The sequence below is a fragment of the Haemorhous mexicanus genome, chromosome 2 (assembly GCF_027477595.1).
Source record: "Haemorhous mexicanus isolate bHaeMex1 chromosome 2, bHaeMex1.pri, whole genome shotgun sequence".
In the NCBI taxonomy this organism is placed as follows: Eukaryota; Metazoa; Chordata; class Aves; order Passeriformes; family Fringillidae; genus Haemorhous; species Haemorhous mexicanus.
In genome coordinates this window covers 116443054-116459904 of record NC_082342.1, presented here as the reverse complement: position 1 = coordinate 116459904, position 16851 = coordinate 116443054, and the positions used below count along the sequence as shown (strand labels likewise).

Genomic DNA, 16851 nt, shown 5'->3' with positions numbered 1-16851 from the left:
TCTCAGTTGTCTCTTCTTGGCTGAACAGACCCACCTCCCTCAGTGTTTCCTCATCACTGAGGTGCTCCAGTCCCCCCATCACCTTTGTACCCTTGTTCCAGACTTGCTCCAGGAGCTCCACAATAATCCTCAAGTGGGGACCAGATTGCAATGATCCCATCCCATGTCATATCATGGAGGAGGTGAAAGCCCTAATGCCCACCACATATTGAGAGGAAAAGTCCCAAGAGCCTAGCAGCTATGGGGGTGTTTTCTCCCTGTGGAGTTGGGCTGTACTCAATTGCTCTTTAGAGCAGTTTCTGCTCCTCTGGAAACGAGAGGGGTTAGAGAAATTACACTTGGGGGTAATGTTACCTTTTGTGCATGTTTGCTACAAATATGAGAAAAATTCATTTTTCAAGTTGGGAAAGCAACAAGTAAGTTTTCTTTGACATAGCCCAGCAGTTACTGAGAACAGATGTTGGAGTCAGGGTAGCTGGAAAAAGGGAATGCTTTTTTTGAGCAAAAGAGGTGCTACAGCTCTCACAGGTAAAAAGATTTAAATAGTGAATCTGACAACAGGACAGATGGATCCAGATCACTAAGTAGCAACACATGTTTTCTCTTGGGGCTTTCCACTTGTGGTTTACCAGCCATGCCACAACAAATGTCTTTCACTTTTCTGTGAAAGTGAGTCCATTTATTTGTCTTCCTCCAAAGCTGCATCAACTGTTGCTTTCCTGTGCATGTGTTTAAGTGAGTGGCTGTCTTTAATGAAGGCAAGCAGAGGGATGCTGGTGCTCCTTTTCCAGACTAGTCTGGGGGAGTGCCATGAGCTGTTTCAGTTCTGGAAGCAGGAGTGTGTGGTGTATCTTTACTCTGCTTGGGGTTGTGAAGTTTGGTGAGAAAGGGATGAATCAGCCCAGGCTTAGTGCTGCCCTCAGGGTACTGCCTGGCTTTTGTGGAGTTTGTGGTGTTGTTAGAGGGATTTTGTTGTGTAAGCCAAAATAAAGCAAAGGTGGTCAGCTCTGTGTTCTGCTTGTCTCTCCTAATCTGAGGCCTTTGAAAAGGAGCACTGAGGGATGTGGCTAAAAGTAAAACTCACTTTGGGTGGAGGCAGTGGCTTGGGTTGACTTTTCTCTGTGTGTTGATAGATTTAGTCAAACATCAGAAGAATGAATAGACTTTATTTAAAATATAAACATGGCAAATGAAGACAAAAGCTGTTATTACTAAATGCCCAAGTCCTTTTGAATGGTAGCAACCAACTGTCATTTAGGATTCACTGACCTCCAAGAATAGCTGAAGCCCTAAGCTAAATGAAAGCACAGATTTTGCAAGAAAAGGCTTTTGCATTTAGGTGTATCCATGAAGCAGCCCTGAAGAAAATCCAACCAGTCTAAATTTGTTTCAATACCATATTGCAGAGTGACTGCTAGGTCACTTCTTACATCTCTGAACCATTACAGCTGCAGAATATAACAATGGAAAACTACTTGTAGGAAAGGATTCTGTCAGGTACAGCAGCACCACAGGCTGCACAAAACAACTTCATGTGACAGATAAGAAGGAAATGTCTGCAGGACTTTTTCCTGAACCACTAGGAGATGGTTGCCCTGCACATCTGCACAGATGTTGTTCACATTTTTGAGGTGTCTGCAAGCTTTCTTCAAGCAAGTTCCCTTTAGGGGTACACAGAAGACTAGATCTGGACTCAGAAAACATCTGATATCTGGATTTATGGGCATGAGAGAAGCACAGCTACTCAGCTGGGAGCCTCCCTGGGGGTATTGCTTTGACAAAAGATAACTGCTGCACTATTGCCAAATGGCCCTGCTTCCACGTGATGTGAGTACAACAGAATTTTCACTCAGCTGGGAATTGAAAGCTGATCTTGATATGAAAAATCAGTGTCTGAGCTCAGAGTTGATACTGGAGTGCCTCTGACACACAGAGCAAGAACAAACAAGACTATGACTTATTCACAAAAATCACACAAATTTAGTCTAGCAACTGGTGCAGGAGAGGTCAAGTGTTTCCAGAGCTCAGTTTAAAATAACAATCTCCAACCCCCCATGACAAGATAGGGAAACTGTCCCATCTGGGAAAGAGAGCTAGTAAAACCTCCTCCTCCTTCAAAATTTCATATCCTCAGCAAAGTTTACTGTTTTGCTATTTTCTGGCAGTCAGTTTGGCTGACTTGGGGCTGAAACAGCAAAGCACATGGACTGACACAAGGAAAATACAGTTCTTGGCTTTCTGGACATTCATGGACAACACACTGATAGAATTTGGTTTTTGTTCTATTTTGTTTTGTTGGGAGCATGCAAGGATGAGACACAAGCCCAAGTTTAGTTTAAAACTTCAGTTTAAAATCCTCCCTGGAAGCCACGGGGAGGTGCTTAAATAAAGATTCAGTTGAATCAAGCAGAGCTCAACCACAGTTTTTGTTCCACCCTGAGAAGGGTAAGTCCAGGTAACATGGCATTCACATAGCAGAGAGCACTATTTTTAACTGGTCAGATTTCCACAGCTTGTTTTTTCTCACAGCTGGCTCCTGTTGAAAGTGGAAGTCCCCCTTTTGGTGGAATATTTGGTAAAAACCAAAATAATGCTGTCAAGGCTTAAAGAAGGCACCTTCCTTTTTGATAACAAATTCAGTATTTGACCCCATTAGAGCAACTCCTGTTTTTGGAGGACTGGGTCAAAGTGCTCTGCCTGGTTCTGTACAGAGTAGCAGCTGGAGAAAAGAGACAATGAAAGGATTGTACTCTAGAGAGAGAGAAACATGGAAGAGGTCACAAATCTCACTCTGCAGAGCCCTTCAGTTTTCTTTCTTTGTTTTAGCTGCCTTTCTTCAACGCAGTAGCCATCCTCAGGGTAAGGTGACAGCAAGAACATCCCATGCTCCTGAAGGTGGCTGCTTCTGCTCCTGAGAGTCCTCAAGGATTGTGGTGAGAGACTGGACAGTCACCAGCTTCCAGTGGTCTGGCACAGAGCAGCTGAGTCCCAGGCTTTCTGCTTTCCCCAGTACAGGTGCCCAGATCACTGACAATCACAGAGGACTGTCCAAAGTGCTGAGCTGGAGTGATGACACAACTGTTCTGTGGACACAGTCAGTGGCTGGAATGAAAATCCTGCAGATTTTCCTCTCTCTTGTGTTCTAGAAGCTTTTTTTTTTAGCTTTGCCATCTCTCTTGGCAGAAATCTGTCACTTGTATTACAAACAATGCTGCCACTGAGGGAGTGATGCTTCTCTTGACACATCTCCAGCTGCCCAGATTGTTGGCAGATCTTCCATTTAGGCAGGTGCTGTAAGAAAAATAACTTATTTTTATTAAAAAAATAGACAAAGAAATAATCATTCCTATGTAACCAGTGGAACAAGCTGCAAAGCTATGGGAAAGATGTATTCATGCTGCTGAGAGAGAACTGACTGGGGAGAAGTCCTGCCTGGATACCCAGGACACTGGGGGCTTTCTGTCCTCATGCCACAGCCTGGAAGGGCCTCTCTGTGCAAGTGGAAAAAGTGGCCTCCCTTGTGAAGGGATATCAGTGACACCTTGGGTCCATTTAAAACTATTTCAGAGAGTGAGATGTACAAACCCTCTCTGTGGCCAAGAGAAAACAGCTTCCTCTGGGTCCTCTCAGGAAATTAGGAATTATTTCATGTGATAGTTCAGAATTGCTCCAGCTCTGAATTTCTCCTCACCAGAGCTTCCTCCCCACTGACTGGAATGGGGATCTGGAGAGACTAATCCCACCAGGATGGACTCACTCTTCTTTGCAATCTGCCTTCCTCCCAGTTTCCAAACTCTTTTTTGCCTTTGTAACAGCAAAGTTGGTTTCAGTAATCTCATTTTGGTTTGCAGTATTCAGGATTCTCACTGCCATGAAACAACCTGACCTTCTTCTTAGGGTGCCCTAAGCAGAAGTGCATTTACAGCAGTATTGAAAAGAAAATGCTGTGGCAGAGCATCCCCCTGGATGGACCTTCCTGGGCCCTTACTCCCCATCTAACACACACAACAGGATTGAAAATACCAAACAATGATTGAATTAGGCTAGAATTTCTCTTAGAGCCCATCTTTTGTACTAAGGTAGTACCAACTTTATTTCTAAATAATTCCTGGCAGATACTGGTTTTCTCTTTTGTTAAGAAATCACAAAGCAGCAAACCTGGACTGATGGAGGCTTGATAGCCTGGACAAACTCTGCCTCAATGCTCAAGTACCATTTCCCTTAGACAATTTCTTCTAACATCTGGCTTAAATCTCCTTTGTTTAAGTCTGCTGTGCCTCAATTGCAGAGTCAGCTGGGTCAGCACAATAATTAACTTGTCCCATCCTCTCACAAGACACTCTGAAGAGGGTTGTTGTAGTGTCCTTAATCAGCCTGGCCTTCTCAGCCTAAACAGACATAATCCATCTCTCACCAGAGATCACATTCCCTGGACCATTTTCATCTCTCTGGTATTGATTCAATTTGCCCTTAAATTGGGATGCCCAAAACATGGTCCTCAGAGGTGGGACAGCTCCTGGCATCAGTGAGCCACCCAAGCTGCTGTCCCACCTCCTCTTCCACAAGTGGAGTGGAGAAATGACAATGAAAAGACAGCATCTGGAATGTGCCCTTGTTTTATCCTCAACAAACACATCGGGCTAGAGCAGCCTTCAATACAAACAAGATAAATATTTACTCTTATTTATGTCACAGAGGGTTTTTTACTACTGGGCTAAGTCCAGGGATCAAACCAAGAAGGGCCTGCTGTAAGTCAGTCTGGAGAAGAAAAAATTGACCTTAAATGAGCTGCTTAATTTACATCAGTGCACTTCCTAGGAACAAAAGGAGAAAATGTCTCTTTATTTTAAAGAGAAAATCCATCCTCCTCCATAGATTATGCTCTGCAGGAGGGAGTGCAATGGCTGTTGATTTTTAGCAGCCACAAATGTTGGGGATCAGGCTGTGGTCTGAAAAATAACTGACTGTTAACCCAGTTCCCATGGCTGTCAAAGACATTCCAGGAAAAGTAAAAACTTTTTTTATAGGTTTATTTATTTAAGGGTTATTTTCTTCTGCTTGATACTATGCATTGTGCACATTCACAGCATCTGCTACAGGAAACTATGCTTTAACTAGTACAGTTTTAGTGAAACCACAGTATTTTCTGCCTGTTTTTGCAGACACACAGGCAACAGTCATTAGATTCAGTAGAAACTACCAAATGAGATACCAAATAGGCAGATATTTCACCTGTACTCTTGCAAGTCCTCTGTCCAATTTTTTTTTCCAAATCTGTCTTCATTTTTTTCACCCAATTTTCATTTTTTCCCCCTACTTTAAATAACAAATGAATTTGTAAACCAGCTGGCCTGCAATATTGCACGTCAATAAAAATAAAAATATGAACATGGTGAAGGTCTGAAGAGCATGTTTCTTCTAGGAAAGGAGGGGTTGTTTAAAAAATTGGGTGCATATAGGCTCAGGCTCACAGACATGATGCAAATGATGTCTCTGTATCCCAGTTAAAGATCACCTAGGATGTAGTGCCTACAAAAATGCTTCAGTTTGTACCATGCAGCAAGTCTAATCTAAAGGCTTGTGCTGAAGCTGTGAAGTTAAGTCACTTGAGACAAACAAAATAATATATTTTTAATACTTACAGGTGAGTCCTCCTTGGTCTTCTCTTTGTTGGACATCTGTTGAAACAAATGCACGGGTTTCAGCATGTGGGATAGATAACCACAGACTTCAGAAAAATGAGATTCATATTAAGCAACATCCACCAAAGCTGAAGGTTCAATGTGCTAAATGTTCTGTAAAATGCAGCCCAATATTCTATTTGCTTACAACCCAGGCTGCCATTTCAGAAAGGAGAGATTTTGGGATTGAAGTGATAGCCCTGCTCCCCATCTTGGGACAGAGTCCTGCCTCACTCTTAGGTTGTTTCTGAAGGAAGGACATGACTTCTACAAGAGCTGCTGCAGATCCTGGACAAGATCACAACCCTGCTTTCCCCTGATCTTTTCTGAGGCACCCATGGATGCTAACACTGAGACTGAAAACATGGAGTGTCCTTGTCCATGAAAAGTGTGGTTGTCCCTGCTCTGTCCCTTAGATGTTGGCTCCTGGATGGGGGCTTAGAGCAAGTGCTCAGCTACATTGGCAGACTCAGTCTGGTCCACAAGATGTCTTTTGGAGCTTTTTTAGAGTCACACGTGTGGGAGCTTTTTTAGAGTCACACACGTGGGCAAATCCAACTACACAAGGGTACCCATGGGACCAGCTACATTTCTGCTTGATCCCAGCAGGAGCCTTACCCTTAATCATCCTGCCAGTGGCTCTAAAGCTCTCAGGACTGAATTATGCTCTGATTTCTGCTTCAAACTGTGCTAAGCTGAGCAAGCTACAGACCCCAGTCCTGTTTTGTGCCTCTGTCCAGAAGGAGCCTGCAGGGACCACAGCTGACAAACCATAGCCCAAACAGACACAAAGTCTGGGTTACTCTCACATCCAGAAATTACTTCCTGTGAGGCTCAGAATTCACAGAATCACTGGGTTGGAAGAGATCATCGAGTCCAGCCCAGCCCCAACACCCCAGCTAAACCCTGGCACCCAGTGCCACATCCAGGCTTTGTTAAACACACCCAGGGATGGGGACTCCACCTCCTCCCCGGGCAGCCATGCCAGAACTTTATCACCCTTTCCATAACAACTTTATCCTAATATCCAACCTATATTTCCTTAGGTGCAGCTTGAGGCTGTGTCCTCTGGTTGTGTCAGTGCTGCCTGGAGAAAGAGCCCAGCCCCAGCTGAGCACAGGCACCTTTCAGGAAGTTGTAGAGAGTGATGAGGTCACCCCTGAGTCTCCTTTTCTCCAGGCTAAACACCCCCAGCTTGGAGAAAGACACTGACTCAGGAAGAAAGGCTCAGACACAGGAAGAGGAAATCATAAAGAGTGACATATCCTGGGGCACTACATTTCCTACCCAGGGCACCCCAAATTTTTGTTAATGGCAAGATTTCCTACTGCCAAGTGCAGGTAGCTTAGTCATACTTCATCTCTTCCTGTTGGATAACATTAAGTATTTTGGCAAGTGAAAAAGGATTCTTATTATTTGGTCATGCAAATGAAGACTCTCATTACCTTTATAGGACACTAGATTAGAGGACCTCCTTCTCCACAGCCAGCAGATTAAACCAGTTAGAAGACCTATCACAAAGACAATGCCAATGATGCCAGCTGCTTGAGCACCTCGTCCTTTTTTTTCTTGTTTTTTGTCACTTTCTGTGCCAGGACCACTGATTTTCTTCTGCTGCGTGTCTAGGATAAAATAGAAAAGGATGTCATAAGGTGTAACTTTTCACATTTCATACCAGGCAAATATTTCCCCATGTTTTAGATGCATAAAAAATTCTGAAGGAGTCAGGATTTGTGCTATTCATATCACTGTGATTTTGGTGATTCCTTCTGAGTGAGACACATCTCCAACTAATTATGTCTAAATAAGAGTTTACTCTTCCCTGTCATCATAATGCGTCCATCCTTCTTTTTTCTTTTTTCTTCTTTCCCTCCAGCTTTGAGAGACTCTAGTTTGGGCTTTTGAACTGAGTCTAGACTGTATCTAGACTCAGTTCAAAATAAATCTATATGGAATATATAAGGTAAATCTGATAGTATTCAGAAAAATGGGTGAAAACCTGTTTCCCTGAAGTTAGTGCAAATCTTCACTCATTGCTGCAAACTGAAGGTTTCAAATCACATCTCTTTCTCTTTCAAGTGCGACTGAGAGACTTTAAAAAACCCCACAAAAATAGTAATATGAAGGTCTTTTCCCTCACAAGACAACATGACAATGCCATTAGGAAACTAATGCTGAGGTTACTTAGTTTTCCTTTAATTTGGGATGACAGCACAGTGTATTATCACAAAAACACTCTACTGTGCAACTTCTGCTTATGTGTAAAATTCTTACTCCTGGAAATAGTTTATATTGTTTGTCTATATTCCTGGGATCAGTGTTTGGGGTGTTCTTAATACCTTTTTTTTAAAATAGCTTTCTGGTTTTGTGAAGAGTTGAGAGACTAAATACTTGCTTTTACTATTAATCATCACATCAGCAATAATTAGCACATAATACTTGTGCTATAAGGTACATAGTTCTATTGAGCTCATATTGCCCATTGCTGCAGACCCAGTTTAAGTTGTGCATGGTATTCAATTGAGCTTTGGAGAAACTGGAAATTGAACTTTGGAACTCAGCAGAGTGAAAAGCAAATGTTAGTGTTGCAAGGCCATTGTGTAGGGGGTCAGAAATCATGGATCTGCTGGATGGTGGCCCCTAAAAAACAACCAGACTCCCCAAACCATCATGTTCCCAAACCAACAGCTCAGCAACTCCCTCAGATGCAAGAGGTTTTCAGTGCTGTTGTCATAACACACTTGGTGGGTTATTCCCTTCAGTGTGGAAGATTCAAACATCAGGTCCATGGCTAAGCATAAATGGAGCTTGAAACAAAGCCTGAGATCTTCTCAAAACATTTTGGAACCACTGAATTAATGCATAGCCCTCGTTAGTGTGCATCCACAGACAGAGACACGCTGGTTGACATTCCTGCTACCTACAAAACAGAGGCAGCATGAGGGAACTTACAGTTGGCTGATAGATTTTCCTGCAGCATCTCATTTTCTATGGAGCACTCTATTTGCATGTTAGCAGTGGCTGTCACCTTCAGTGTGCTGAAAACGCTGAAGGTGCCGTCGTCGTGGGGTATGATCTTTGTTTCTGACGGAGACAGGCGACTGTTGTTCACTTTATTGATCCAGTAAACGTTGGGCTTTGGGTATCCATTTTCAGACCTGCAGTAGAAGGTCACCTCCTCTCCAGTGCTGTCACTGTTTCTTATTGGTCCACTGAGTATTGGTTGGCTGTAACTCGCTGGAGAGCAAGAAGAAGAAGAAATAGTTGTCGACGTTTTGAAACGTACTGGAAAGGCAAAATTTTGGGATGGATTCTGAACAAACTGCTGGATTTCACACCACCCTCATGACTTGAAAGAGAAGCACCTGCAGGTTTGATCTGTGAACCAGAGAGCTGAGAGAATTGCTGGGAGGGCAGAAAGCTAAAGCCAAACCCAAAGGAAGAAAGGACCAACTTCAGCTGCTGTCACCCAGGCACATGCAAGAGCTCTCATACCCATGAAGAACAAAAAAAGAAACAGACACTGGGTAAACAGTTTTTACATGCATTCTCCAAGGTTTCTCTGTCTTAAATTAAGCAGAGAAGACTTCATTTCAGCAAAGAGCAGAAGTCTGTTTCAAAATTGAAGTTGTGCTTAAATATAGTATTGAAATAGCACAAATTTGAAAAGTGGAAATGAGAATTTGGGTAAAGTGACACAAGTTCTTACCTGCTAAGCTGAGAACCACTTCTGCCTGGTAAATCACTTTGGGAACTTCAGTTTTCTCCTGCACTATGCATTTGTATGCATGTTCATCACTCTGGCTGACATTTAGCAATAGCAGAGAAAAATCACCATTTTCCAACCTATCCCAGAATAATTGAGTCCTGTCTTTAAAGTGAATACACTGATTACTGTTATCATCTTGGCCAGAGATCAGTGCATGTACAACTGAACACTTTTCTTGATAGGAATCATCAGCTATTTGCCAATATACCCGGAGATTTTTTAATTGCAAGGGTTTCTTTTCATTATAAATGCAACTTAGTGTGACGTTGTCTCCAAGTTTACTGATGATGTTCTTCTTCTCTAGTGCAGTAACTACAAGATTAAAAGAGAGAGAGAGAAAAAATGGAGGTTATGTGGGGAAAAAAGTAATTATTTTCAGGTACATTATACCACATATAGACTCTGGTATTAGTTTTATAGCAGTTAGGTGAGTATGCTCTCTTCATAGTCATTCCTACCCCCCAAATTTCCAGTGGCTTATTCTCTCCATGTCCATTTCTCTGTGCAATGTCCAAAGGGACCTTTTCTCTGACAGCCAAGCAGTGTTAATCATTCCTAGCCCCATGGATACCCACATTTCACTTTGCACACTGACTGCAGACACATATTCAGGTCCTAATGCTTCAATAATCACTTTTTTTTTTTTAAATTAAAAAAAAAAGCCAAATAACTCCACTTAAATCACAAGAAGTGGAAATATTGATAAGAAAGAGTGCTACCATTATTTTGAGACCCAAAAAATTAAGAAGGGGAGTAAAAGCAGTTTTTCTCAAAGCAGGCATGACAAAGAAACCACATTTTACTGCTGCTGTCAGTGGCACCCTCTGAACAGACACACTCAGCTGGCAAACCAGCACATCCAGATACCTCCAGTGGCACATTCATTAGATATTTACATCTTGAGGGTCCTTGAGGTAAAGTCAGGACTGTATCTGGCTTTCAGAGCACTTTTCCTTCATTTTGGACATGAGAAAGGCAGCCTCTGCTCCATGTGAGCAAGGCAAAGGCACGAGGTGATGACAGCTGATGCAGAAAGCACAGCTCAGTGAGTCCCACAGGGCTGGGCAGCTCTGCCCACGGCCTCCCTGCTGCATCCATCCCTCCAGACCAGCAGCCAAAACCTCACTGGTGCAACTGGTTGGTGTCACCAGAGCAGTGTTTGTGTTGTGAGTGCCAGGCAAGAGGGGTCAGGCGTGGGGCTGGATGGGAGAGATTGCAGCTGGGGCGAGGGATTACGTGGGTGGATGGCTGAGGGGAAGGAAGATGACAGGAGTGGAGGTTTGGAGATGCAGAAACAGTGCGTGGTGAGGTGGGAGGGAGGTGCCAATGCTAAAAGGGAACCTGTCTTTGTGAGGGTGCACTGGGCTCAGAAACAGCTCATCTACACATCTGAGTTGGGCACCCTGGTCTAAAACCACCACTGGGGCAGACACAGTGCTTGCAGGGAGAAAGGCAGGATGTTTACCAGGTACTGAGACTGAAATAAGAGGCTTGAAATGCAACAAAATTGCTTGGCTCAGATATTGGGAAACCTCTTGGAATAGCAGTAAAAGTAATGCCCTGGCAAGATGGGTGCAACTCCATGACTGGCCAGAAATAGGCCAGCCAGCATCTATTGAGACTGAATCTGGTACAGCTCGTCCTGATGCTGGGGCCAGGGAGTTTCCTTGGTGATTTTGTTGAGGTCCTTCTCAGTGATTAAGCAAGAACAAAGGAGAGAAGTTAAATATCACTTATTTATTATTTATTTAAAAACGTATTAAAAAACGCTTAAATATCAGCAGGTGGTGTGATTTAATTCTACCTTTGTTTTGCAAGGGATGTTTTAGAACCATAGTAAAAGTAAAATTACTCATAGTAGGAGTAAATGTACTACTAATAACCACTAGTAAAATTACTAGCACTGGCTACTTGATCCTGTGATGTATAATTCTACTCTTGAGTATACAGGCATGTTAGATCTGCTTATCAGCAGCTCTTATTACTCCACTTCTAAGGCCTTTTGTTGACAGAGATAAGTACTCAGGGAAGTCTCTGAAGCAAGCAAAGCAATCTGAGCAAGAGCATCCATAAAGTCCCTTGCTGCTCTCTGCAATGAAACTGATAGAAATTGATTTTATCTCCTTTCCCTGATGCATGTCAGAGAAACATTTCACTCTGAGGAATTCGGAGATGTTCGTGTTGTACATTTCACAACTACTTTGTGCATTTGGCCAAACACATTAGAGGGAGGGCAGTTTAATTTTTACTGAGTTTTTATGAACTTACCAGCTTTCAGGATAAGAAGGAGCAGTAGCAGAAATCCATACCTAAAACAAAAAGCAAATGAGTGTTACAATGACTTTGAATCTCTGTTGTTTAGATAAGCAATAAACCCAATTTTGATTGTTTTAATATAGTGGCAGAGGTAGGTAAATTAGGTACTGATCCCATGCAATGCCCCATTAAGTATTTGCATTTTTGACAGCTGCAAAACTTGTGTTTATACAACTCAGCAGTGGTTTGGTGGCCAAGGCCACGAATAGCAGCACAATGCACTAATATTGGAATCAGGGCAGAGGGCATGAAGCTGGTGTTGGGCCTGTCTTCTCTTCTGAAAGAACTGATTGCCTTGCTGGCCAAACAGGCTCTGGAGGCTGTCTGGGTCACTGGGAGGGACAGTGGCTGCACAGGTCAAAACCCAGGTTTTCCAACCTTTTGCTGAAACTCAAGGAGTCATTTTGCCTGGTTAGAGAAAAACAGCAGCTGACCATGCTGCCCACCAGGTTGTGCACTGAGTTAAAATGTGTAAACAGGAAACCTGCTGATAGTGGAGAGCTGTGCAAAGGTTTTTGCTGGGAGGAATTTGGTGAGTTTGATTACTCAGGAGGGGCAAATCCATGCAGGATTTCTCCAAAGGAAAGGAGGCCATAGGAAACCCAGTTTAACCCATCTATAAAGTCCAAGTGATTTAACTCTCATCCCACAGGGGTTTAAGATAAATGGACAGCACTTCCCTGTGAGTTACTTTAAAATAGACTTTCACCACCACACCTAATTACACATTGTGCTCTCTTTCCTCCAGACTGCTGTAGGAAGGGAAAGAAAGGCACTGGAAAGGTTTTGGAATGGGAACTGTGTGGCTGAGCTGGCCACCTTGATATTGCTCAGGAGCTGATGGGCAGAGTGACAGGAGCACTGGCCTGGTACCAGTGTACCCAGCTCACCTTTGCCAGCAGGACTGAGAGGCCACACTGCCCAGGTTCAGCTGGCTCCCTTCCCCCAGAGTGCTCATGATGCCTTAAGTTTTAGCTTTCATATTTTCCAGGTCCTGTACTGCATTAGTATAGAACTCTGAACTTCATTTAAAGTGTCAGCAAGTTCTCCTCACAGTTCAGTCAGACAAAAAATTTCTTTTCCAGCCCCAGAACCAAGGACACCACTGCAGCTTCAGCCCCAAAAAGTGCAAACAACAGGGAATTGTGGAGAGCAATCTGGGAGGATGGGACTGCATAACCTGGAGCTGTAATTGGACAATTAACCCCAATATGGAAATGGACCAAAACTTATAAAAGTGTGAAAAGGTGTGACCCAGGAGCCCATCTTGGGTGTAGCCTTGGCCAGGCACTTGTACTGCCCAAGGTGCATCCTTTGAAGGCCTTTTTAATAAATCCTCACTTTATTCTTTTAACACTTTTTATCCTCTGTTCAAGGTAGCCTCCCAAGGCATCACTCAGCCCTCAGCCAGGCCCAGCACTGAGCCCTGGGCTGGGGCAGAGGGACAGCTGCTCCCAGCAGGCCATTCCTGTCCAGGACTGAGCTCCAGATTCTCCCACCCAGGCTGGTCACTGCCTTCCCTCCAAACCAACCCTGCCCTGCCTGGCCCTCCTCCCTCCAAGGCCTAACCCAGGCTCACTCCCCAGCAGCCATTCCTCACTTTGCTGTGCTTTACAAAATCCCCTCTCTTCCAGCCTTCCTGCCCTTTCCCCACAGCTCCTGCTCCTTTGTCCAGCCAAGCACATGAGTTCACACATCACTTCCCAGGCACTGCTTTGCTTCTGCCCAGCTTTACTCCCATCACCTGCCTGGGCACAGCCTGGGGCTCCTCTGCTGCAGAGGAGTGTCTCCAACTCCCACCTGCCCCTCAAGAGAATTATCATCTCCCCAAAAATATTCAGCTTCCCATGCAGAAAGCAGAGGACATTCCTGACACAAAATCTACCTATACTTGAAGCCCCATTTCCAGAGACTGAGGTGGAGAAATTTTAGGGGAGAACCAATCTGAATTGTATTATTTTTTGTATAAAGAAAACATTTTATATTCTTTTTCTGTGTCCTTTGAAATGATTTGATAGATGAGGCTTGAAAAGCTTAAGTGTGTACCCACTGTGGAAAATTTCTGCTCTATTACTCCAGTAAATCTGAATCAGTCTCAAAGGAAGTCTCCCAGGGAAACACACCTAAACCTTCTATTCTGTCTCTTCTACTATTTCTCTTACATTAAGTAGTTTATTGACCAATATCAAAGATGTAAAACATACATCTCTACTAAACAGAACAACAATGATTTTCTTTTACTAATGCATAAACATAAGTGTAAAGATTTTGACAGTGGCCTCTACACATGGATTTGTATTTTATTTCTCTTGTATTTTTCACACTGTTCAGGAGTCACCACTTTCGTGCCAGGCTTGTAGATGTCTGTCTTGACAAGATCAGCTCATGTAATCATCAATCTTTCTTAATCCCATGCCTGTGTTTGTTTTATTATTCCCAACCCAAGTTAGAAGCTGTGGATATAGCAACTCATTTGAATAGAATGAAAACAATAACTGATTAATACTTAAGAGACTCTCTAGGGAATTTCCCGAGGTAGGCATTTGCTAATGCCAACAGACATTTTGATATTCAGCCAGAACTGATTCTCATATGTATGTACACAAAGCAGATCTTGATTTCTTATTTTAATAAATGATGCCACAGTCAAGGTTAGACAGATCCAGAGATGCCTCCTCCTACTTCTTGAAGGAAGCTGTGGTTTTGTGGGGGTGGTGTCCACCCACGGTGTTCCCCTGGAATGGCTTTAGCTCCAAGCTTCAGTTGGAAAAAGGGAGAAATACTCTGCCTGCAGAGAAACCTCTACATTCACTCAGCTCCCGTGTCCATCACTAGCAGTGAGCTCAATTAAGTGCTGGCATAGCTGCACTACCTTCTTTGGGTCTTGCTCTCCTAATTTTTAGAAAAATATTTAAACTTTTTTACTTTTTCAATTCTTTCCCACACCTTCCTCTTCTGCAAGTCTTTTAAAATGCCATGTGAAACAGGAGAAAGTTGCACTTCTCCTTTCATGGGTGAGACGATTCTTCCTACCAGCGCCTCAACTTCTCCACCACTACTTAAAGCCATGGGATGTTGCTGCCATGGCACTCTCTAGCCAGGCAAGAGACATCCTGATGCTTGCAGTAACAATTCTGGGGTCTTTGCTCCACTGCTGAGACCCACTTTGTCCCCATGCCTTGCGGCGACACGGCTCTTCTCGATCAGCAGGTGCCCTAAGCATGTCACCTGCGGAGCTTTTCTAGCACCTGCTGTAAAGCAGCGCTACCCGGGGCAATAAACCCCAGTGAGTCATGTCCCATCGCAACCCTTCGGCTGAAAATGTCCATAAATTGCCTGGAGCCCTCGATGGCAGCGTACGAACAGGGGACCCCTGCCCGCGCTGACAGGGAGATCTGGCAATCCCCGGCTCCCCCTTCCCGGCTCCCGGAGCTCTGCGGGCGGACGGGACCTGTCCCTGGGTCGCTCTGACTGCATTTTAGCAGCCCAACCCCCGCCAGTACTTTCCCTGCCCGCCGCACCAGCAAAACCCGCGTTTCCCAAGGGGGATGCGCATCCCTGCCCATCCAAGGGTCCCCGCGTCCCGGCGCGCACGGAGCGGCAGCAGCGACCCTTCCCCGCGGGTACCACTCACCCTCGCTGCTTCATCGTGCCGGAGTCGTGCCGGACCAGCCGAGCCGAGCCGAGCCGAGCCGAGCCGAGCCGAGCCGAGCCGAGCCGAGCCGAGCAGCAGCTGCCCGCCTCGGGCCGTTCCCTTTTCCCTCCCACGCCTCCTCCGCCGGCGATTTCCGCCTTCCGAGCGCGGTGCGCTGCGCGGAGCTGGAGCCGGCACAGCCCGGCCCGGCTGTGTGGGGGTCTTGGAAACCCCCCCGTCCGCACTGAGCCCTTTCTAGATCCTCTTCTGTGCCGCTGGATGGGTGATCCCGGCTCCCACAAATCCATGACGCCGGTCCCCGTCAGGCAGGACGCCCCTCACCGCTGCTGGTGAGCCGGGGCTGGGCGGCTTTTCCCCAGCGCGGAGACAGCGGCGTTGTGAAAAATGTGTATTTTATGATTGGCTCTTAGCAAGTATTAAAATGAATATTATGTGTGTTATGTTAGAAAGTTATGCTGTATTAATTTGCTTAAGTAGTGTGTTAAATATAGTTTTAGGTTACAGCATAATGTTAAAATAGAAACTATGCTATGTAAGATACTTTTTTTAAAGAAAGGACTCGCACTAGATAGCATCCACAGGACACCTAAATCTTTCAGAGAAAAATAATTTATTGCCCCATTATCAGAAGAAACGAACTTTTTCCTTCCTCGCTCAGTGATGAAGACGCCGTCAGGATTAGGAGGAAGAAGCTGACACTGACCAGACAGAATCCTGTGTGTAAATGGAATTTATGCATCATTTATGAGGTGTATGAATATGCAAAAGGCTGTTGCTTTTAAGGGTTAATCCTCTGTTAACGTGGGTCCTTTTTCGGGCTTGTGTTGCCCAGAAAAAGGTACCCGGACGTCCGTAACTCTTTGTTTTTATTGTCTCATATTGTCTTAATTCAAACTGTCTAAATTATTATTACTCTACTTGTATTACTATTTTTATAACTATTTTATTACGATTAAACTTTTAAAATTTTAAAAACAAGTGAATGGTGTTTTTCACAAGCGTCCTCTTGGCTCTGCGAGGCGCTGGAGATCGGTGCCCCAGCTCCGGGGGAGGGCAGGGAATGCACCCGGTGATCTCGAAGAATCCTGCCTGGGAAGCGGGAAAGTTGTTTTTCAAAGTTCGTTAGGTGTATGTTTGCATAAATAGCATCTTTATTCTGTGTTTATATTTTGTAAATAGCTAGGTGGGACTTGATAGAGAACAGAATCGCACCTGGAGCTGTGGTAGGTGTGTTGGTGAGGGGGTGTTTTAGCACCTCCCGGGTGTTTGAAAACTGCGGTTCTCAGTCTCGGCAGTTTCATTTTCGGCTCCACATCAATGGCTGTGTTTGCCTTGCTTGTTGTCAGGAGCTCAAACCCAGCCAACATGAGTGTTTGTGACACAAGGCACAAAGCTGTCACAGCAATGGTTAAAGCCTGCCACGTTCATGT

The 16851-nt window shown here is 44.4% G+C and overlaps 1 protein-coding gene across 1 annotated transcript; it reads right to left on the bottom strand.

Annotated features, from left to right (window-relative positions):
* Window positions 1-1146: 1146 nt before the first annotated feature.
* Window positions 1147-16090, bottom strand: ICOSLG (inducible T cell costimulator ligand). Its single transcript, XM_059840021.1, is given in 10 exon segments — window positions 1147-3291; window positions 5643-5678; window positions 7127-7303; window positions 8634-8918; window positions 9391-9762; window positions 11719-11759; window positions 15401-15492; window positions 15494-15569; window positions 15571-15641; window positions 15643-16090. Coding segments are annotated over 10 exon segments (1227 nt in total). The 5' UTR covers window positions 15709-16090; the 3' UTR covers window positions 1147-3280.
* Window positions 16091-16851: the final 761 nt, after the last annotated feature.